This window comes from Canis lupus, chromosome 10 (assembly GCF_011100685.1).
Source record: "Canis lupus familiaris isolate Mischka breed German Shepherd chromosome 10, alternate assembly UU_Cfam_GSD_1.0, whole genome shotgun sequence".
Lineage (NCBI taxonomy): Eukaryota > Metazoa > Chordata > Mammalia > Carnivora > Canidae > Canis > Canis lupus.
The window spans coordinates 23,810,242-23,834,031 of record NC_049231.1 but is presented as its reverse complement, the minus strand read 5'-3'; the positions used below and the strand labels follow the sequence as shown (position 1 = coordinate 23,834,031).

The 23,790-nt window shown below is 49.2% G+C and overlaps 1 protein-coding gene across 2 annotated transcripts; it reads right to left on the bottom strand.

Moving 5' to 3' along the window:
* Positions 1 to 353: 353 nt before the first annotated feature.
* POLDIP3 (DNA polymerase delta interacting protein 3) lies at positions 354 to 23,790 on the bottom strand. 2 transcript variants are annotated; one of them, XM_038550323.1, is made up of 9 exons: positions 23,624 to 23,789; positions 14,211 to 14,601; positions 13,414 to 13,500; positions 11,714 to 11,809; positions 9,934 to 10,113; positions 9,342 to 9,419; positions 7,064 to 7,193; positions 4,058 to 4,124; positions 354 to 3,120 (listed from the first exon to the last, which is right to left on the bottom strand). In XM_038550323.1, exons 1-9 carry the CDS (start codon positions 23,680 to 23,682, stop codon positions 2,943 to 2,945), a joined length of 1,266 nt encoding a protein of 421 aa, XP_038406251.1. In that variant the 5' UTR covers positions 23,683 to 23,789; the 3' UTR covers positions 354 to 2,942. The 2 variants fall into 2 exon arrangements, with proteins under 2 accessions (XP_038406251.1, XP_038406252.1); XM_038550324.1 differs by lacking the exon at positions 11,714 to 11,809 and having other exon boundaries at positions 2,738 to 3,120; positions 23,624 to 23,790.

Genomic DNA, 23,790 nt, shown 5'->3' with positions numbered 1-23,790 from the left:
AGCAATCTGATTGCCTGTCTACAGAGGGACAGGTAAAATGTGGCATACACATACAATGTAGGATTCAACTTGGAAAAGAAAAATGATATATGTTACATGGAAGAAGCTTAAGGACATGATGCTGAATGAAATAAGCCAGTCAGAAAAAGACAAATATTGTAGGATTCTTCTTCTAGGAGTAATCAAAATCTTAGAAAGTATAATGATGGTTGCCAGGGTCTGGGGGAGGGGAGAATGTGGAGTTATTGAATGGAAACAGCATTTCAGATCTACAGGATGAAGGGTATGGGGATGGATGGTGGTGAGCTGCACAATGTGACTATTTAATGTCACTGAAGAGCACACTTAAAACATAGTTAAGATGGTAAATTTTATGTGTATTTTACCACATACACAAAAACCATCAACAAATTAATTTTTCTAATGCATAATTGATCTAAGATAAGTTTCACCCATGAATCGGACTTCTTCAAACCAGGGCAACATTCAGGCTCTCCTGTTCCTCACGAACAGACCTAATTCTATGCTGGAGCGGACCATACTTAATACCCAGTGAGGCTACTGAGGCCCAGAACGTACTAAGTTACTGTGCCAGGTACTTCACAGACATCAATGCTCACATCCTCAGCTGTGGGGACCGGGGTTCAGCAAGCCCTGTGAGCAAATGCCTCAGGGTCATAGCTGGTAAGCAGTAAAGCAGAGGCAAATTCCTGTTTTCTAGTGCCGAGTCCCATAAAGCTACTCAGAATCCTTTAAGAAAGAGCAGCTCAAAGGTAGGAATAACAAATATTTATTCAGAAATGGGTAAGTAACATATAGTCTCCTCCATCCCTTCATGTCTCTTCCTCTCCTTTTGAACAAGAGATACACACGAGGAACCTGGAGGGGTGGGAGGTGAAGAGGGACACGAGGATTGGCCCACCACCTTCTCTTCCATTTTCCATGATGACACCCTGTAGAGCAGGGCAGGCAAACAGGCTCCACCCTGCAATGTACCATATGGCTATGCAGAGGACAGGGTCTGGATGGCCAGAGGGTTGCAGCTGGGCTCAGTGAACTCTGTGATAGCCAGAGCAGCCTGGCACAGGGCTGGGGGACGGGGCGGGACAGGTGGGGGAGAGGGGAGGGTAAAGCCATGCAGGCAGGAGGATATTCACCATCCCTACTTGAAGCAGAGTCCAAGCAGTGATCCAACTGTCCCTAGTACCTGAAAAACCAGGTCCTACTGCCTTGTGGGTGTTCTTGTGGAAGAAGAAGGGGAAGGTGTAGGAGGAATGTTTTCCGGCTGCTGAGAAGTAAGTTTGCACCCAAAGGGGGAAAGGGAACAAGGGAACAAAAGCAGCATTCTTTAAAGAACCAGAAGGTGGAGCACCATCAGGTACTTTCCATGGACTGAGCAACTTTCCAAAGCCTGAGCAACCGCAGACCTTGAGGACTGGGCGGTGTTCAAAGCCTGGGTCTTTCCTGCTTAAACAGAACTCTGAAACATGAGTTTCCAGATGTGTCTTCCCTGGACTGGCCTCAAGCAGGCCATAAAAGGCTGTGTCTCAGGTCCCCTCTATTTCCTAGACTTCTGCCTTTCACAGTGCTTGCTGCTGCTTCGGTAGAGATCCCCGAGCCTGCTGCCCAACTCACTCCGGCTCTGCCAGCCTGGATTCCTTCCGCAGTCCCAACAACGTGGCAGGAGCCTGAGGGCAGTGGAGCCAAGCAGTCTGGTATGCAGGGGCCACCCGTGGTGGCTACAGTTCTGCCCAAACACCTGGAACCATTATGAGGGGAGAGCCTAGCAGCTCACCTGGGAGGTCGGCTCTGCTCTCTCCACTCCCTCCCTACCACCCAGCACTCCCTGCGCACTTTGCTCCCAAGGCAGGGCAAGACCCCTCTGGTCAAGGATGGATGTGTCAGTCACAACACTGGGAACAGCACCCCTTGGTGGCAGTTGGATCTGTGCCTCTCTCAGCATTCCTATTGTCCTATAGGCACGAGGCCAGAAACAAAGAGGGAGGAAGTCAACATCTCCCATTCAAATAATCCCACAGGCCCTCAGAGTCACAGAATAGGCAGAGTTTAAAAAAAAAAAAAAAAAATCAACTAGCGGAGAGTTGGCATTTGAGGAGCGCCATGCCAGGTGAGAACTGGGGGGCTGATGGTGCACGCCCCTCCTGGTACTGAGACCCAGAGGTTGAGAGCTGGGCTAGGGCACACAGCAGAACCCAGGGAGAGGGAAACGTGAATGTGAGAGCTGACTGAGACACCAGAGATGGCCCAGGCCTTCTCAGATAACCTGGCAGCCAGGGATGCTCTTCCCAGCAGAGCGGCAGCCCCACGCTGCCCTTGCCATGTGTGCCCAGACCACACTGTCTAGAGCCAGTTGTGGCGAGAGGACAAGAGGGCTGTGGCCTGATCCCCACCCAGGCCACCTGCAATGACCAGGTAGGTGAGCGGCACAGCTCTCACACTGACCTGGCTTCCCCTAGGAGGGCAGGGGCTCCCATTCCCTACTTCGTTTAAAAGTTTAAAAAAAGAGAAAGGGGAGGCAGCTCTTCACCTCCCAGAGAAAAGTGTCCTTCACAGAGGCCTCAGCCCTGCATTCCATGGGGCCCCCAAAAAGCCAGCCAGAGAACTGAGGGTACCATTTTCAGACAAGAAATCTGCTTGGGACTGAGATTAGGGGGGAGGGATGCTCTGGGCAACACGAGCCTACCTTGGTGAGGAGGTGGAGGGAGAAGACACAGACTACAGGAAATGTTAACGTACAGAAGAGCACAGGGTAGGACACAAAACAGAGAGGTGGGTCCCGTCCAGTGAGGAAGCTCTCTACCCCTGGCGGCCCTTCCCACGCTCAGGGCCTTCCAGTCCGACGGCCCATTGGTCACAAGCTTTGCTTTAGGAAACAGAGCCACCCTCCTCTGCCCCCGCTTCTGGCTGCCTCACTCCCCTGCTCAAAGTTTGATTTTGAATTCTGTGGGCTGCGTAGTCACAGAGGCCCCCGAAGACTTGAAGAGCGCTTTCAGAATGGTGTCGGGGTCCACTTCGGCAGGAGGGTTAGAGGAGGCAGTGGAGTTCACCCTGCGAGGCAGCTCGCTCTCCTTTTTCACTGAGGGGCTGTCACTCAGCCGTCTGTGGAGAGCAGAGAAGAGTCAAAATCCTTGTCAGTTTTCCCTCAGATGGGGAGGGAACTCACTGTTTACTAAGTTTGTTAGGAAAGTTAGGTGCTGAACAGAATGCTTTCTGTGCTCTGTACTCCTTGATCTCATTACATTCTATAGCAAATCTATCATTTTTGGATTTGCTGATGACAAAATTGAAATGCAGCCTGTTGTGATCTGGGGTTTTAAGAAATGCTGCAGGCCCTTCAGAGACAGTCACTTACACATCAGCGAATTATGTATTTTGAGAAGTCTTAAAGTAAAGAAGTCAACTTTGCTGTTTAGCCCAATGGCTCCCAAACGTATTAGGTCATAAAACCCCTATTTTCCAGAATACAACTTATTCTTGCACCATAGCTTAACAAACTTGTCCAAATCACACAATTCAATATCTGAGGTTCAAATTCTGGCTTTTCTAAATTTCAAACTCGGCCTGCCCCTCCCACCGTGGCAAGTCTAATATCTTCCTGAGGTTTTGTCTCCTTGTCTATAAAATGATGTCCTGCCAATCTATAGTTTATGCATCTCAGCCTCAAAACCCCCCAGTCCTGGGTCAGGCACGTATGCGTAGGCGCGTGTCCTAAAACAAGGGCTGGCACTGTGCACCACCTCCATCAGAGCCCATGAGGTGGTTTTCCATTCACTGGGACGGTACACACAGCTGGCTGCTCTCCCACCTCCGTCACAGGACTTTCTACATCATAAAGCTGAGCGTGGGGTCCATCCCCCGCGAAAATGACCACCACTCTGTACAAAGTTCAGCAGCCCGACGCCCGTCCGCCCACAGCGCAGAAGAAATGGAGAGGGAAGCGGTGCTGCAGGCACGATCCCTGCAGGATCAAGAGCCAACCACACAGCATAAACCTGGAGAAGAGCTCCGCCCGGTCCCCAGCACCTTCAGGACTTACAGCAGGATGGGCTGGTCTGAGGTGATAACGTTGCCATTCATGTGAAGGTTGCATTTCATTGGTTGCCCTGAAAAACCAACAAGGAAAGAGCTCTGCAAGACGAAAGGACAAGAGCTGCCCACTCCATCACCAAGGATCAACACCCTACTCTGGCAGCTCTGGCTCCACGACGGGAGACAGGGGTGCCAGGCTTTGGGGATCCCAGGGCATGAGGTCCCCACAAAAGAGGACGTGGTAACAGACCTCGCTTTGAGCAGGAGGTGAGAGCTGAAGGGAGAACTCTCTCTAAACCCATTTGTGAAGTAGTAAAGGAAAATGTTTATGTGGTGAAACTAAGTAAAAAAAGACTTCAAAAGCAAATGTACAGACTTCCACTTTGTCCGTGAAGGATTAACTGCTCCAAAACCGCACTGCTCCTCTACACAGCATGTGAGAAGCATAGCAACCGCAGCACACAAGAGGGAGGGAGAGGGATAGAACCATAGAGGGGAACACTTCTACTACCTCTCTGGAATTAAATTAGTATTTATCTGAAAGAGATTCTGGTAAACTACAACATACACTGTGAACCCTGGAGCAGCCGTTACAGTAGTGACTCAAAACATATAGTGAAAAAAATCTTTCAAGGGCCTAAAATGTCATGCTAGAAAATATTCATGTCATGCAAAAAAAAAAAAAAAAGTAAGTGCTACATTACATGGGAATGGATTAAATAATCCAAAAGGCAGAGATGGTCAAACTAGATTAAAGAAAAGATAGATCCAACAATATGCTATCTATAGGAGACACACCTTAGATTCAAAGATATAAAATGGTTGAAAGTAAAAGGATGAAAAAAGATTTATCACCCAAACAGCAGCCCCAAGAAAGCTGAAGTAACTATACTAATATAAGACAAAACACTTAAAAAAAAGTTACATAGAGACAAAGAGGGTCATTATTTTGTTTTATAAGATTTTATTTATTTGAGAGAGAGCATGTGTTATGCACACAGGTGAGTAGAGAGGGGCAGGAGGAAGGAAGAGGGAGAAAGAATCATAAGCCAACTCCACGAAAAGCTCAGAGCCCAATGAACTTGACCCCTGACCTTGAGATCATGTCCTGAGCCAAAACCAAGAGTCAGATGCTTAACTGAGTCACCCAGGGGCCCTGAGAAAAAGAGGGTCATTTTGTAATGATAAAAGGGCCAATCCAGGAAAAAAGCAATTATAAACATACATACAACTAACATATACGTATATAACCATATGCAACTAACATCAGACCCTGAAACACACAAAGCAAAAAAGTAAACAGTTGATGATTTCAATACTTCGCTTTCAGTAATGGCAAGAAGAGCCAGTCAGAAGACCAACAAGGAAACAGAAGATTCGAACATTATAAACTAGACCTCACAGATACCTACCAGCAGCAAAATACATATTTTCTTTAAACACTAATGGAACAGAAGGAAATTTGGCAAATTCACAAAAACATGGAAATTAAACAGTTCTAAATAATCAACAGGTCAAAGAAGAAATCACAAGGGAATTCAGAAAATACTTTGAGATGAATGAAAATAAAGACACAACATACTAAAATCCATGGGATGCAGCTAAAGCACTGCTTAGAGAAAAATGAATAGCTGTAAATGCATAGATCAAAAAGAGGGAAAAGATAACAGAATGAGAAAATACTGGCAAATCAGTTATCTGATAAGAGATGAATTAAGTATAAAGAATTCTTAAGGCAGCCCTGGTGGCCCAATAGTTTAGCGCCACCTTCAGCCCAGGGCGTGATCCTGGGGACCCGGAATCGAGTCCTGTGTCGGGCTCCCTGCATGGAGCCTGCTTCTCCCTCTGCCTGTGACTCTGCCTCTCTCTGTCTCTCATGAACAAATAACTAAAATCTTAAAAAAAAAAAAAAAAAAATTCTTAAAAATAATTTTAATTTATTTTTTAAAATTTTTATTTATTTATGATAGTCACAGAGAGAGAGAGAGGCAGAGACACAGGCAGAGGGAGAAGCAGGCTCCATGCACCGGGAGCCCCACGTGGGATTCGATCCCGGGTCTCCAGGATTGCGCCCTGGGCCAAAGGCAGGCGCCAAACCGCTGCACCACCCAGGGACCCCAAAAATAATTTTTTTAAACTCAAAAGGTGGGCAAATATTGGGGTGCCTAGGTGGCTCAGTTGGTTAAGTGTCTGCCTTTGGCTTGGGTCGTGATCCCAGGGTTCTGGGATTGAGCCCTGCTTCAGGCTCCCGGCTCAGTGGGGAATCTATTTCTCCCTCCCCCTCTGTGTGCTCACTCTCCCTAATAAATAAATAAATCTTAAAAAAAAAAAAAATGTGGGCAAATAGTCTGAATAGACATTCCTCCAAGATATACAAATGGTGAATATGCACAGGAAAAGATACTCAACATCATTCACCAACAGGGAAATGCAAATCAAAACTCTGTGTTACATTAGTCTCTGCATCTCTAGCACAGGTCCCCGGTCCACAAGTGTACTCAATAAACACTGAAAGAACTAACCAGTGGACAAAAGGGACACAGCAGTTTCTCTCCACAGGCTATCCTGAGATAAATAATGTGACTCTGAGCTCAGTAAAATCAGTAGCTTGCTCCCCAGGAGCAGAGCTCACCCAGGTGCTAACAGTTAGACAAGGCTTCAGGCCTTTGAGGAAACTGGCCCAGAAATAATGAGACCAACATCTGGAAGGAGACGGCTAGGACTTTTGGCTTCCCCAGCAACACCTCTAAGAGAACCACCCATGGAGAAATGGTGTTCTCTGCTCGCTAAACTGAAGTCCTAGGACTGGGTGAAAACCCAAGGTCCTGTAAAGCCGGCAGCTCAGGGGACTGCACATCTGTGTGTGCTCTTTGTGCAAGGGAAACCCCAGAGGGAGGAATGCATCAGGAGTCCTTCCATTCATCTCAGAGGAAAGCTTGCTCAGAAGGCCTAATGCCGGGTAGTGAGCCGTGGGCAGCGGGAAGGTGAAGTGGCTGGTTTCTCCTTGACTTACCATCCAAACACCTGTTGTTATACTTCTTATATGCAGTAATGGCATCATCCTTCTTCACAAAGACCACCTCTGCTACCCCAGGATGGACCAGCCGAGCCCTTTTGAGGGCTCCACACACACAGAAAAGCTCCTGCAAAGAATAAGATGGGTGAGGGCTGTAGAAGAATCTGGAACCATTACCCTGCCTGCCTGCCATCTACACACTCAGAGAGGGCTCTGGGTAGACTGGTGGCTACACTCCAGCTGAACATGCTCAGCGCCCAGGATTTGGGGAGGTGCCGGTCTGGGCAGTATCCTTGGGACATCCACAGGCCTCTCCAAGTGGGACCAGATGAGGGAGCAAACTGAGCTGGCAGTAGGACACGGGTCTGGGCTTATAAGCCTTGAAGTCCCTGTGTCCTTCAGCCAGGCACCCCCAAAGTCTTCCTGCTTTGGTACCCACTTTCTCAACAAGGAAAACAGAGAATTTCTCTGTGGGCCCTGTCATGCAAAGGAACGTGTAGCTCATCAAAGGCAGTGGTAAATATGCCACCAGGGAATCTGCAAGTTATTTAACTTCCCTGACCATGAGTTTTCTCTTCTGGGGAAAAAAAAAAAAAAAAAAAAAAAAAAGAAAAGGAATGGTTTCACCTTCCTCCCAGGGTTGCTGAAAAGTCATTTTTTAGTGCAGTGCTCTCTGTACATGTGTGTGACTATCATCCTCATGTCCCCTGATAACCTCCCCACCCCTGCCTTGTTTTCCAGGGCAGGAGGTAAGGCCAGAGAAGGAAGACAATGAGGAGATGGATCACAAAGGCTGACTAGCAACCCATGCCATTTCTTCTTTTGTGACTCCCTTCACCAGGTTGTTATGAGGACAGAATGGTTTCTGAGAAGGTCACTGAAACAATCTGTTTTGTGATAAAGTGAAAATGTTAAATACCAAAACCAAGGTATGGAACTGAATACTAAGTGTGATACCAATTTTATTACTACTATTCTCTAAACATTATCCACATAGGTAAAGAAGGGACAGTGGCTATTACTGGTGTCCACTCTGAATGGTGGTCAGTTCTCACTACTCTGTATTTTCAAAGATCTTGCATACAAATTACCTGCCACATAATAAGTGCTCAATAAACAGTAGCTACTACTACTTTTATAATCAGGAAAAAACTTTGTTTTAATTCTCTATTAATTTGCCAAGTATTAGACAAAGGAGGCTACAATTTCCATTGTGTGTACCATTTCCTGGTGAGCCTGCTTACTTCTCAAAGCTATCACACAGCACTCGTGTTTCATAGTTAAAACCTGAAACGTCAAACGTGGTGGCCATTATGGGCTGTTAAAGAACTTGAAACTCAGTTCAGAGAGAGGCTGGAGTGCAGCTGCATTTCTTCTATGATTCAACAGCTCCGAGTTAAAAGGGTATGTAGATTTTTAAACTAAGAGTGTTATTTAAAAAACAAAAACAAGGTGGAAGAGAAGTCCTGGCTACATCCTTACCAGGCTCAGGGTAAGGGCAGGACAGAACAGACCAGGCCAATCCAGAAGGGCCAATCACCAGATAACACCAATCTGTCTCACTGCTTTTACTTTGGAATCATGAAAACCCCTAGAGGAGGCAGAAGTTCCAGAGACCCACAGGAAAATAAGAACAATGGGGCTGTAAGCCATGGGACTAGAGGATCCCAGTCAAGACCCATTCAGCACAATGCCCTGGCCCTGGTTTAGAAGCTGCAAAGAACAGTTAACACAGCCAGCCTGACTGCTATCTTTTAAAAGACCTGCTTCCAAGGCTGGATCTTGGCTGGTGGCTGGGAACCTGGAATTGGGGAAAGCTCCCACCACCCTAATTGATAAGAGTGGCTCACTGAGTATAAACTGTGCAAATGTGGTTTATGCTGAACACCTGCTTTTCCTCCTGGCAGTCTGGAATGCTGGTATGCAGCATGGGCAAAGGATGCCTACGCGATGGGTTCCTGGTAAAAACCCTGGGCACTGAGTCTGTAACGAGCTCCCTGGTTTCATGCGTCACAGCTCGTTGCTGGGGGAATAAAATACGTTCCGTGTGACTCGATTCAGGAGGAATCCAGAAAGTTGCACCTAGATTCCCCCAGCCTCTGCTCCATAAACCTTTCCCTTTGCTGATTTTGCTGTATCCTGTAATAAGCCTTAGCCCTGACATGATTCTATGAGGAGTCCTGTGAGTCTTAGAGAGTGAACCTGGGGGTGGTCTTGGGGTCCCTTGACACAGAAGTGGTTTGAATCTAAAGTTCTGGCAGGACATAGTACTCACCACAATGTCTTCTTCGGTGACTCGAGGGTGCAGATTGTTTACAGTCATCTTGGTGCCTTCCAAGGGGCTGAGGACAGGCTGCCAGAGGAGACAGTTCCCAGAATCAGACAATAGCTGTGGGTTCAGCAGCAGCATGCACTTCCGGCCAGTGACCAGAAGGCCCAGAGAAAAGCCTCCTAGAGAGCCTGTCACAATCATGCCCCACCACTATGCCTCTGAACCTCTGCATGGAATGCCAATCACATTTCAAGACCCATCCAACTCAGGTGACACTTTCTCCTTAAAGCCTTTCCGACCTGCCCCGTAGAATCAAATGCTCCTTCTTCAGTACTCCCAGCTGCTCTTCTCTGGGCAGACCTCTGTTCTATCACCAAAACTGCTCTATCTGCAGCTGTTTCCCCCACTGGCCCAGAAGCATTTGAGGGCAGTGGTCACTGAGTCTTGGCGCACTCATTTGTAAAATGGCGGTGGTAATGCGCACCTCCCGGAGGTGCTGTGAGGACTCCACAGAGTACACATGATACACTGCCCACCCAGCACAGGCTGACTCTCAATGGATGCAGTCACTTCTTCTCCTTCACCTTCACCTCACCTCAGCAGGCGGCAGCTCTTTGGGGGACTCCTCCTTGTTCACTAGTGTCCGAGACATGCTGGTCAAGGCTTTTGTCCGAACAGAGGAGGGGAGGGCAGGAGCTGTGTAAGCATCATTCTGAACCACTTTGGTGAGAGGGAGGGCCTTGGACATGGAGAACTTGGAACTGCTCAGCCCGGCCTAAACAAAGAGGCGGACAAGAATCTGAAAAGCTAGAGAAGGCAAGAGAGAAGCCCTATGTGGCTGGCAACCGCCACCCCCAAGGCTTCCAAACTCCCCAATTCCATTAGAGATTTGGAGCCAAAAAAGCCACCAGTGACTTCCCCCAAGGAAGAGGCGGGAGGGGAGATATGCAGTCTGCCCAACATGTTTATAGAAGTCACTCTCCAAAAAAAAAAAAAAAAAAGTCACTCTCCAGTGCATGAAGCCCTTCGTGAGAAACTTCCACGCAGGTCTGGCCTGGAGCCACAGGTCTACCCATACCATTTAGATTTTATGAAACCCCTACAATCTGGGACTAATCAGAAGGCCAAAAGCTTAAAGTTCATTCTCAGATATGACAGAAGCATATGCTTCTATCACAATGGGCTAATAATCATCAGTTCTGAGCTGGCCAGGCACAAGAACCCACTTTTCAGAAAGGCAGACTCCCAGCTTCTTGGCCCCCATTTCTGCCACACAGAAGCACCATGCACAGCCCTGGCCTCATCAGCTCCCAGACTGTGAAGGACATGCTGGCAGAGACAACATGTGCAGACCAGCAGAAACAGTTCTTCGGGACGCCTGGGTAGCTCAGCGGTTGGGCGCCTGCCTTTGGCTCAGGTCGTGATCTCCGGATCTGGGATTGAGTCCCGCATCGGGCTCCCTACGAGAAGCCTGTTTCTCCCTCTGCCTATGTCTCTGCCTCTCCTCTCAATCTGTGTCTCTCATGAATAAATAAATAAATCTTAAAAAAAAAGAAAAAAGAAACAGTTCCTCCTTCTCCTGCTGCCCCTAACTGGGGATGTGGTCCCTTGGAAATGTAAACCAGGAAACTCCTTGAGATTAATGTGTCAGAGGCAAAAGATGTCTGAGGCAAAAGTAGCAGGTGGCCTTGCTGACTTAAGACAGAACTTGCCAGGTACTGACTCTGGAAGAAGGAAGGGATGCAGCAGCCAGAGAGGCAGAGTGTGGGGCAGGGGTGATTCACTAGCTTCTCTGAATCAAATGAAATGTCCTTCTCACGCTGGACCCCACATTTCTCAAGCTGCTTTCTGAATATTGACAGCCAGTGGAGTATGACAGATGCGGCCAGGGAGGCAGACGGCATGAGCTGGATTGACTCAGATCCACTATCTGTAAGCTGGGAGATTCTGAGCATATTTCACCCCCCCCCCCCCGTGCCTGCTCCCTCTCCTGAAAAATAGGACTACTGGCCCAGAGCTGCTGACCACGGAGGGAAGGGGAACATGCAGAATTTCCTGCCAGAGGAGAGGAAACAGGATCCCCTCCTCTGGCATCTCCCATTGCCCCTGAAGTGTCTCCAGCAGCAAGTGGAGGCTGCAGCTAGCAGCCTCAGGACGCGACAGGCTACCCACAGGCTAGCTGTGGCACCTTGGACATAGCACTGGATGCCCTGGTCTCAGTATTTATAAAACCAGGGATTAGATTAGTGCCAACTCTGAAAATCTCATGAAACAAACGCAGACTTGTGAACTGAAAGGCCGTACTCTCCACCACCTCTCCCATCCACCTGACCAGATACACATGGTGAGTGCAGCAAAAACATAAAATGCCTTACCACGTGGTGGAGAAAGCTGCTTGAGGCTGCAAATTTCATCTGTTTACTAGGAATGGGAGCTACAGAGTCATCATCTTCCTCCAAATCATATAAATTCTAAAAGAAAGAAAAAAGAAAAAGCTGGGACGCTTGGGGTAGCTCAGCGGTTGAGCATCTGCCTTTGGCTCAGGGCAGGACGCCGGGTCCTGGGATCAAGTCCCGCACTGGGCTCCATGAGAAGAGCCTGATTCTCTCTCTAGGTCTCTGCTTCTGTGTCTCACATGAATAAAATAAAATAAAATCTTAAAAAAAAAAAAAAGGAATAACATTAAAAACAAAAAGAAAGCTAATGTGGCCTTAGGCTCTCAAAGGACATTTGGAGCAAGAACAGCAAACTATGTGGAGCTGGTTGGTGGAGGGAGAAGTGGGTGGCGGGAAAGAACCGGGGGATACTGGCCTGGGAGTCAAAGCCTGACAGGCCGGCTCTCCACCCACAAGGGCCTAACAAAAGTGCTGCAACCTCCAGGTTCATAAGAATTACCTTCCCACAAGTGGGCAACACCTAGAAAAACCTTAAAACAGGTGTTTACAATCCTGGGTTTAGAAAGTCCATCCTAGGCAGTCTGGCCTACAGAAATAAATCCAAACTCTAGAAAAAGCTTTAGCCACAAAGATATTCGCAGGGTTTCTAACAGTGAAAATTATAGGAGAATGGCTTTTAAAAACTGGAACATCAATTCAATGGTTTATGCAGTTATTAAAAATGTTTACAGTGAATGTGAATCACAGAAGTGCTTGAGCTATACAGTGAAAACAGAAGGACACAAAATTGGATAATAATACACACACAACTACAAGTAGGCATTAACTCAACAATAATGACACTTAAAAAACCAAAAACCCAGGAAGGAGCCAGGGCAGCATTTCAACAGCAGCTGGCTTTGGAGAGAAGGAGCACAAGAATTCTTTTTTCCTTTTTACTTTCTCGATTTTACTAATGTTCTATATTAAGCACATATTGAGCTTTTCTTTCTTTCTTTCTTTTTTTTTTTTTGGCACATACTATTTTAATAATAAAAAGTAGAAGACTTCCAGTTTGCCTCTCTGCCTCTTACATACTCACCTCCTCCCTATTGTAAGAGGTATTTTTTTAAAAAAGATTTTATTTATTTATTCATGAGAGACAGAGAGAGAGAGACACAGAGAGAGAGGCAGAGACACAGGCAGAAGGAGCAGCAGACTCCACACAGGGAGCCCAATGTGGGACTCAATCCCGGGAACCCAGGATCATGCCCTGGGCTGAAGGCAGGAGCTAAACTGCTGGGCCTCCCCGGGATCCCCGGTATTTTTTTTAAACTCATAAATTGCAGGGGCGCCTGGGTGGCTCAGTAGGTGTGTCTGACTCTTGCTTTTAGCTCAGAGTCAATGGGCTCCTGTGCTTGGTGAGAGTCTTCTTGAGTTCTCTCTCTCTCACACTCTCTCCCCCTCTGCCCCTACTCCACTCACTTTCTTTGAAATAAATAAATCTTTGAAAAAATAAAAATAAATAAAACTCAGAAATTGCAAAAAACCAAATGTAGTTCCTCTAATTCTTCACACCAGAAACCTTGGGCTAAGGTCAGTTAATCCGCCCAGCAGAGGTCTCCAGAACCTATGCACGTGTACACCTACACAGTACACAACACACTCATGCACATGTAGGTGCGTGCCCACTCTCTCACCTGTTTGGCTGGGTGGTTATTGACCACATTGATCCTCATTCCAGCAGGATGGGTGTGGAGTGGTGCCATGGCTTTCTGCTGTGGAACCTAGAAACACACAGAGACCATAATTTTTCCCATGGGGTCCACGTCTGTTCTGCAGGAGTAAGGAATCACTGAACTTGAAATATGGTGGCACTCAGTTGTGGTCTGTGGGAAAAGCCCTCCAGAGTGCCTCATGCCTGAAGCAGGAGTCACAGAAAGCCTAATGGTCTTGCTCCATGAGCCTGGCTCAATACATGTTCGCAGCTGCTGCTGTTCCTGTTACCAGAGTTGCTATGAAGACGAAATATTGTCTTCATTCCCTTTGGCAGCTGTGCAAGTGGCCAGGGCACTGGATGGGGAGCCAGGTCTGACTAGGCTCCTACCCTGGTACTCCTACTGCACAATGATTCTCATCTCTGAGACCAAGAGTCTTCTTTTATAAAACTGTGGTAATGATCCCAGAGTCACAGTGAGAGAGAAATAAAGTTCTATGTGTTAAGTGCTGGCCGCACAACACACGCCCCACAAGTGTTCCATCTTCTCCCCTCTTTTCCCTCCCTCACTAACTCACTGGAGAAAGTCACTGACTTTTCCTGGAGTCCCCTTTCTTCTCCACAAAACTAGATGAAAACCTTGCCTCCTCTCCTCCATATGGTTACTATATAAACCCTTGGGAGAACTGTCATTTTGCCCAAACTCTCCTGGCCCCCAATCCCTGCCTGAATCTGCGGTTGTTGCTGGCTCCCCAGGAATACATGGCAAGAGCCACTTACCTGGATGGTTTTGGTGAGCTTCAGGGCAGGGGTCACTGTCCCGATGGGTGGGCTCAGGAAGGTGGCTGGGGAACTCCGCTTCAAGCTGATCTTCTCCCGGGCATCGGCCACCTGCCGGGGCTTCTGGGGCACCGTGACCTGTTGCTTGCGGGAGTTTAGCATCTCTCGGGCGTCTTGCACTTTCCCTTTGATCCGGAACCGAGCATCTTTCTGCAAAAGCTTTTCCCGGGCATCCTGGACTCCCAGCTTGAGCCGGGCGTCTGAGAGGCCAATCTTCTGCCGGGCATCAAACCTCTGCTGGAAGGTGGCTGTGCGTGCTGGCTGGCCAAGAAGGCCCTGCTGGATCCCAACACGAGATCGAACACCTCCGACTCCTGGTCTGGCATTGAGACTGCAAGCAAAAAATTGCAATATGAAGCGGATCTGGGTTATCGATGGTAGCCGATCCGAAGGAAGTTGAGCCCTTGTAATACTGGGAATGGGGGGCAGGGGAGCTCCTGGAGAAACCAGAAATCAGGTCACTCTCTGAAACAAACTTATATTGCAACTTCTTTCCTAGTTTACAGCTTTTCACTTTGCCTTGCAAATAAAATTAGGAAGAAGGGCCTAGTGGTTTCTATCACTTAGGTAAGATTGTTTTGCTCCCTAGATCAGGTGCTCTGAGATAACATCAGGGACAGTAACCTCCAAATGATGCTAGCCACAAGGGGAAAAAAAAAAAAAAAGCATATCCCCCAAATACCCTAACCTTCAATTTCCAAAGCTCTTCCACAGCCATGCTCCCAGTCACCCCCCTCAGTACCCGGTGATGTGGACTGAACAACTTGGAGAGGCAACAATTAACAAAGGGTCCCCAAGCCTGCCCCTGGCAAACCCAGGCCTCCGGTGCTGGCCGATGCCCTCCTGGGCTGGGAGCAGGAGCTAGCTCCGTAACAGACTGAAGACACAAAGACTTGGTAGAAAAGAAAAAGAGCCACTGTCCAAACTGTTTCCATTCACAACACTGTGACACCAAATATGTGGGTGTTTTCCTCACTTCAACCGTTCTTGAACTCTCTAGACACCAACCAGGTGTCCTACAATTCAGTTCTGACACTACCTACCCAGAGTCAGGGCACACCCCCTAGGTTAGGGGCTCAGTCCCATGAAAATGCCCTCACTTCAGATGCCAGTCCCAAATCCTGGGCTTTTCACACTTGGACAGACCAGGTAGAGGTGAGGGGACCCACACCCCCACCTCAAGTCTGAGAATTTGCTAGAATGGCTCACAGAACACAGCAAAAGCAGTTTACTATTATTAATTATAAATGATACAATTCAGAAACAGCCAAATAGAAGAGACATATAAAGTATATGGGAAGGGATGTGGAGTTTCCATGTCCACTTTGGGTGTACCACCCTCCAAGCACACAGACATGTTCGCCAACCCAGAAGCTCCCCAAATTCCACTGTGTAGGGATTTTTATGGAGGTTCCATTATGTAAGCAAGGTTGACTGTATCATTGGCCAATGGAGACTAACTCAATCTCCAGCCCCCGCCCTTCCCTAGAGGGGAGTGAGGTAGGGCTCCAAGTTCTAACTAATCATGCCTAGGTCTTTCTGGCAACTAGCCCCCATCCTGTAGCTAGCCAGGGGCCCATCAACCATCACCTCATTAGAACAGAAGGTGCTCCTACCACCCTTGTAACTCAGGAAACTCCCTAGAGTTTTAGGAACTACATGCCAGGAACCAGGGACAAGGCCAAATATGCATTTATCACACTTAGGAACAAGAACGTCAAATTCAGAAACCGTTAAGATTGGAAATGAACTAAACTCCATTAAACAGGCCCCATTTCCTTGGGGGTTCCTCCACTGGCCGTTCAGTGGCTTGTCAGGAAGGCGAAGACACTTCCAAGTACAACCCTTGAAGTCCTTCCTGGGGTCTGCCGGTGGCTACCTCACTCCACCTGCCCACCACACCACGAGGCCTCTCTACTTCAGCCACCGTCACCACTACTCAGGCAGCAGGTGCCCCGCCCAGGACTTCCAGCTCCCAAGGCAACACCTCCTCTTTGGGAAACCCTCCCTCTCTGATTCTTTGAGGACAACCCTCCTTTATGCCTAGAACACATCTGCTTGTTTTCTCTTCCCCACTGGACTGGGAGGGGGAGAATGGGGCTCATTCTGTTTCAGGGCCCAGCGCTTTGTAAGTGGTGTTGCACCCTGGCTGAGCATTAGAAACTCCTGTGGAATTACTTAAAAACACAGCTGTCCAGATCCCACCGAATCCAAAAGCTGGGTGAAGGCCTGGGCCTCTGCATCTTTGACTCCATCAGTGACCCTGGATTATGGCAGTGTTCACCATCTCCCACCTGGTGTTAGAAGGCAAAACCCCACCAAACAAACAGGTTCCTTTTTTTTTTTTTTTTTTTTTTTTTTTAAAGATTTTATTTATTTATTCATGATAGTCACAGAGAGAGAGAGAGAGAGGCAGAGGGAGAAGCAGGCTCCATGCACCGGGAGCCCGACGTGGGATCCGATCCCGGGTCTCCAGGATCGCGCCCTGGGCCAAAGGCAGGCACCAAACCGCTGCGCCACCCAGGGATCCCAACAAACAGGTTCCTATACAGTTTCCCACAATTGTGTCCAGCTCTCCTGGGAGGCCTCCTACACAGCAGGCCAGTCAGTGAGTGTTCCTACTGCCTCACCCTTCCCCAACCGACTGGAGGAGACTGCCCACGGGCTCCTGTGCTGACAGCTGGAGCATACCCAAGGTACCAGCACAGGCAAATGTGACCTCCATCTTATTATCCTTAGACCAGTGGAAACACCTGCTGCCTCCAGTATGCCAGAAAACTGCCCAAGGCAGTGATGCACATACCGTTTTTCTTTGAAAAATGGCAAATTACTTTAGGACTTAAATACTTTCCAGTGGGTCCACACAAGAACCAGGCGGAAGAGAGAGGGAAAGTCAGATTAGGTGAGGGTGAGAGGCCCTGCTTATTGGTCCCTGTCCTATTTTCTCCTGTAAAGAAAGGAGGGAGGGAAGCAAGGCCAAAAGGAATGGAGTGTTTAGAGAGGCCCCAATCAGGGAGAGAGAAATAGGAGCGTGTGGCAGACAGCACCCGCCCACCCCTGGAGTGTCCGCCCTCAGTTTCATGGTCTGAAAGGCCTTGGCGATGGTGGGGCTATGCTTTGTGGTTGTGCTGAAACCCAGAGCTACTTGAGGGGCCCCTGGAATTTATGGAAGGCACACAAACTTCCTAATCAAGCCCTACCCCCCAGGACCCACTGACAGGTGAGGTAATCCCACTGGTTTGTTTTTTTTAATGTTTCCAGCTCCCTACATCTGTTATTGATGCCCATCAAAGAAAAGCAACAGGCTATCAGTTCAGACCAGAAGTTACTACTGAAGGCCTCCTACTCATAAAATAGGGAAAGATTTTGATCAACATTTACTGTCCAGATCCAGATGAAACCAGCATTGGCAGAAAGCACTCCAGATAAAACTGTTCATCTACTACGCATGGGACCTCTCTGAAGCCAGAGGCCTTGGGTTGGGAAATCAAGTCACCAAAAAGAGTACGGTGAGAAGCACTCCTGCTGTAAGAGGAAGGCTCTGGGGACGCCACAAACTAGACATCTGTACGGCGGTGAGAAGGCTTAGACCCGGCCCAGTGTGCTCAGGAAGAGGTCATGTGAACGACGCCTACTATAGCCCAGAGCTTGCAGCCTCCTGGCTCTCGCAGCTCTGCTGGGGTGCCTCCTGCCCTCAAGAGCATTCCCTCACTTATCCCCTACCAGCTTCCACAGCCCGAGGCACCCTCCTTGGGGCAGTGGAGCCCTGGACACAATGCAGCTGAGGCACTTACTGTGCTGAATCAGGAGGATCTGTTTCCAAGCCCACACCTCCTGCAGGACCAGGAGCCTCTTAGGGGTACACCCTGCATCTTCTCGCCTGGGTCAACCCTGTACCAGGCAGATGAAAAAAAGGCTCGAAGAACTTTCTGGTCCTGAGAGCCCACCAAGTGCCAGGGACCCTACAGGGACCCCAGACATTCTCCTTTCTCTTTCTCCTTTCTCTCCCTGAGAGAATGCGGTTGTTATTCACAGATGACAGGGTCCCGCTGAAGGATGCACTGGACTTCCCTGAAACTAGTTAGAGCACCAAAAATGAAGCATGAGTCAAAAATAAAGACCAGAACTTGAGAGGCGCCTGGGTGGCTTAGTCGGTTGAGCATCTGCCTTTGGCTCAGATCATGATCTCCAGGTCCTGGGATCAAGCCCCACATTGGGCTCCCTGCTCAATAGGAGCCTGTTTCTCCCTCTCCCTTTGCCCCTGATCCTGCTCATGTGTTGTCTCTGTCTCAAATAAATGATAAAATCTTAAAAAAAAAAAAAAAAGACCAGAACTTGAAGAGTTAATGAGGCATACTGTCCCCAGGCTAAGGAAGAGCTTAGGACTCCAGTCACGTCCAGGGCCACAGCACACACTCCAGTAACCAGAGGGTGAGCGCAAACACTTGGGATGGCCCAGTGTGCTCAGTCGGGACCCACACACCAGACCGCTTGTGTGGCAAGAAAGATCACCGAGATGCCTTGTGCTGGTCTTTTGAATCTCTCTGAACAGTACAACAGGTCCATCTGGGAGAGGGAGGGGACGTGGCTGGGGATGGAGGAGCGTGAGTTAAGTTACTTCCCCTCAATTCATGGCATTCAGTTCCCTGGTTACACCAGTTCTTTCAACTCCTTTCATGAACAGCTTTCGGGGCTTCAGTGTTCAGGCTTTTTATAATCACTGCTCCTCCTCTTGCATGAAAAGACGGCTATTCATCCCAGCAGGCAGCAGTGCTGGGTACAAGGCAGGCATTAGTCATCAGGAATTTTTCAAATAAACACTCCTGCTAGGAGTGGGTCTCCAAAACACAGAGTCCATGGTGTTACCCTCCTGTTCCAAGAACTGCGGAGGGCTTCCTAACAAAGCCCAGCCCCTCAGCAGAGCCTCTGGACTGGCCCCAGCTCCTACCTGCAGCCTCACCTCCCACTGTACACTATCTGATGTTCCTGAAACACATTCTGCACTTTGGGCCTCAGTAAATGTTTGGGAGAAGGGTGGGGGAGGTTTGGAGCAAGGCTCTGGCCTGCCCCACCCTGCCACACTGAAACAATGCACCCACCCTGGTTCCAGGGCCCTACTAGGTACTCCATGGGGTTCTGGGAAGGGCGCTGGGGGTGACAGGGCCAATGTCCCCACTGGAACCTCAGTGCTTTCTGCCACACCCCGACCAGAGCTGGCTCTGGACAGATGTCCAGACCAAAGGATCCAGGCCCATAAAGGGGAACCCTGGTTTATTAGTAGAAGGTGGATTTTAATGCATAGGGTCTCTGGGTTAGAATTGTGTGTCCTGAGGTCACCTTTACATGGAGAAAACACGGTTTAGTTCTGTTATGGAGAATCAATCCTGAATTAGGCGCTTTGCAGACACAGAGAAACAGGATAGCATCCCCTTACCCTCCAAGAAAGTCTTGTGCAAATGTTTTGTTTTAGATCCTTTTTTTTTTTTTTTTTTAAGATTTCTACTTTTTTTATTCAGGAGAGAGACACAGAGAGAGAAAGAGGCAGGGACACCGGCAGAGGGAGAAGCAGGCTCCTCGCAAGGAGCTCGATGCAGGACTTGATCCCAGGACTCTGGGATCACGCCCTGAGCGAAGGCAGACAGATGCTCAATTGCTGAGCTACCAGGCGTCCCTTAAATCTATTTCTTCCCCTCCATGTTACATAATAACTAATTTTCCTCCCCTTTGTTTTAGGTCTACATTTCTTTTATCTTATTTCAACAAGCAAACAAGCAATAAGTATTAGGACCAGAGCCCTGGCCTGAACTGAAAAGCTGACCGACCTCCTTCTCCACGGCTCCAAGAACTACCCAGGCAGGGCATCTGGGCCAGAGCTGCTCAGGGCAGCACATGCCCAACCTTTCCACTACAACGGCCTGCCGCCTTTCATGAACATTCTCTAACCAGAAGGTGGCAGTGGACAATTATCTTCCAAGAGCTAAACTAATCAAACCAGGGTGGGCGACTCTGCAAACTTGACCAGCAGCAGCACGCTCATGTTTTAAGGAAAACACCAACAAGAACAGGCCCGCATTGCAGTTGGTGCCGTGAGCTGTCCAGGGGAGACTCCTCCATAGGTCTTGGGCAACCAAAGTCAACAAAGTCAAGCTGTGCATGGTGAGGGACAGCGCCTCACCATGGCTGAGTGAAGTATCACACAAAACTCTTTATTTGCAGGTTAATCAGGGAAATCTTTTTTTTTTTTTTTTTTAAGACTGTATTACTTATTCATGAGAGACACAGAGAGGGGGCAGGGGGCAGGGACACAGGCAGAGGGAGAAGCAGGCTCCATGCAGGGAGCCGGATGTGGGACTCGATCCTGGGTCTCCAGGATCAGGCCCTGGGCTGAAGATGGTGCTAAACTGCTGAGCCACCCAGGCTGCCCCAGGGAAATCTTTTGATAAGATTAATTCAGGACCCTGGTAATAATGGTAATGACCCCTTTCTAGGCTTACAAGGTGTGATGAACACAAAACAGAATGGATGCACTAAAGAACAAGCACATTCCATGACCTGTGGGGAAACACGTTATTTACACTTCCACAGGTTCATTCTTTCCTTTCCTTCTTTTTTTTTTTTTTTTTAAATTCATGAGAGACACAGAGAGAAAGGCAGAGACATAGGTAGAGGGGAGACTAATGTGGGACTTGATCCTGGGACCCTGAGCTGAAGGCAGATGCTCAACCATTGAGCCACCCAGGCGTCCCTACACTTCTACAGGTTCTTGTGCTATTTCCACTAAGAGGAAGAGATAATCACTGGCTCTACTTAAATTATCAAGCACAAAGTTTTTCCTGGGACCTCCATGCAATGCCATCCCACAGTTCCCAGGAAGGAAGAATTCTTCCAGGAAGCATGTAAGACAATATAGTTACTGAAGGAAACGACATTTGTTCACTGCCATTAGCTGAGACCTTTCAGTTTTTGACAGGGATGCCCTAGATGTAGTTCACTGGCTTTGCAAGGTAAAAAAACAAAAACAAAAACAAACAAAAAAAAAGTTTTTAAAAGATTTATTCATTCACGAGAGACACAAAGAGGCAGAGACACAGGAAGAGGGAGAAGCAGGCTCCCCATAGGGATCCTGACTCGGGACTTGATCCCAGGACTCCAGATCATACCCTGAGCCTAAGGCAGATGCTGAGACACTCAGGCGCCCAAAACTGAAGTTTCTACCAGGTTTAATCCAAATACAGCATGTAGGCCAAACTAGCATGTAGACAGCTCTAGTCTCTGCACAATCTCCCAATCCAATCATTGTGTAAGAGCAGAGTAATATTCTCACATATTCTTACACAAAACTGGAAAGTTACTTTATTTAAAAGCCTTCAGTAATGATGATTAGAGCTAACATTAATTGAACACTTAAAACCATCAGATACTTTCAAACTACTTTACATTAGCAATCACCTAATAAATATCTGTATCTTATAAATAAGAGAGATATGGAATGGTTAAGTAACCTAAGATCACGTGGAAAGTGAGAGAAGGGAATCGAAATCTTAGTTTGACTCTAGGGCTTCAACACTAACCTAATGTTCCCCATCAGGGGGAGGGGTTGGGCTTCTCCTCCTTTAAAGGGAAGATCCACAATAATTGCTATCATTTGCTGAACACTTACTACCTGGTGCAAACTTTTTTTTTTTTGGTGCAAACTTTAAAATGTACATTTTTATATTTTCATACCTAATCTTCTCAACAACCTGCCAGAAACCATTACTACAAATGAGGAAACGTCCCAGCTCTGAAGTCATCTTGCCAGGGTGGCACAGAACCCAACAACAGGCCCACCAGGGCACCAGGTCGGCCTGGTGGCTCAGTGCTCGGTCATCCCACGGATCCTCAACCGAATGCCCAACACCAGACTCTGCACACATCGGAGCCAACAAAGTACAGACCCAACAGACAGTACAGACCGTCTGCAGTCAGGAACAGAGGGGGGTGACTGCAGAAAGGGCACGTCCTGGGTAGTTGGTTCATTCAGCAACTGTCCATCAAACTGATGAAACTCAGTCTTAGAAGTGGCCAGAGGACCGAGCACCAATTCCACACCAGTTACCAGCGGGAAGACCTAGGAGAGAGCTACTCAGAGAACAGCTGAGCAAATTAACGGTTCCTGTGTGCCTGTTATGAACCAGAAGCCAGGTGCATAGCTGGCTGGTGAACTACGTACGCGGTGGCGGCAGGTGCAGTGGATGTGTGCAGGGGGCTGGGGGCGGTGGGGATGCACTTGTTAGCCAAGGAGAGGATCTACTTTCTAACCACCGCAGGCGGGAGGTATTAACAAGCATCTGCTCAGTGAATGACTTCCGATCCGAGAAGACCGTGTCTAACATTTTTACAGGCAGTTTACAAGGACATGTGAACTACCGCACGTATGCTGGAGAACTGCTGGCCGCAGTCCCACTTCAAACAGGTGAGAGCTGGAGCTCATTAAAGGCTGGAAATGACGGACCACGTTTAAGGGTCCGGAGCAACTTCCGGGCACCTCATCGCAAATCATCTCCGCACTCGGAGCCACAACAGTCTTCTCCGACAACCATCAAGAAGCTCTAACCTCCGGGCCCACCTGTTTTGTTTTGTTTTTTTTTCTTGCCCAAGCCCGAGGCCAACTCAGCCAGCTCCTAAAAGGCACGCAGCCCCCCAACTTTCAGGGGGACGAACTCTTCGTGGCCTCGGGTTAAGTCCCTCTACGTCTCCCGGCCTCAAGCTCGTCATCTGCAAAACGGGAGAAATACGAATACGGTACGGGGCCGGTACGGCTGCGAAAGGGGGCAAAACGGGACGGTGGTTGCACGAAAGCGCTCGGGGGACGTGAACCGCCGCACGGGCGAGGCGGGGGTTAACGGGGGCGGCGGAGCCGGGGAGCGCGCGCAGGGCCTGCGAGCTGAGGTCTGGGTCGCAGCCTCGCCGGCAGCAGATCGGCGGAGCCTGGGCGGGTCACTTCCCCGCTAAACTTCGGCCGTCCTAACCCCAAGGCGGCGCGGAGACCGAGGAGCAGCGCGGCGCCCAGGGCCAGTCTCCCCCGCGGGCGGACCGGGCGGCCCCGGGAGACCCCGCGAGCCCTCCCCCCTCCCCCCGCCCCGGCCGCCCCGGCCCCCCCGGCCTCCCCGGAGCGACGGCGCTCCCAGCCAGTGTGGACCGCCCGGCGGCCGGGCCCGCGGAGGCGGCGGGGCCGGGCCAATGAGGAGCGCGGCTGCGGCAGGGGGCGGGCGCACACGGCGCTGCGCTTCGCTCCCGGGCCGCTCCCTCCCCCGCCCCGAGCCCCGCTAGGCCACGGGCCCTGAGCACCGGAGGGAGAAAGGGCCGCTCACCGCCCCTTCGTCGCAGCCCCGCGCTTCCGGATGAGCTCGTCCAGGGAGATGTCCGCCATCTTGCGCCGCCGAGCGAACCGCGAGCAGCTGAGACTCCCCCAGCCCTGGAGCCCGCCCCTTCGGCCGCTACGGAGCAACGAGCCGCTTCCGGCGTCCGGCCGACGAAC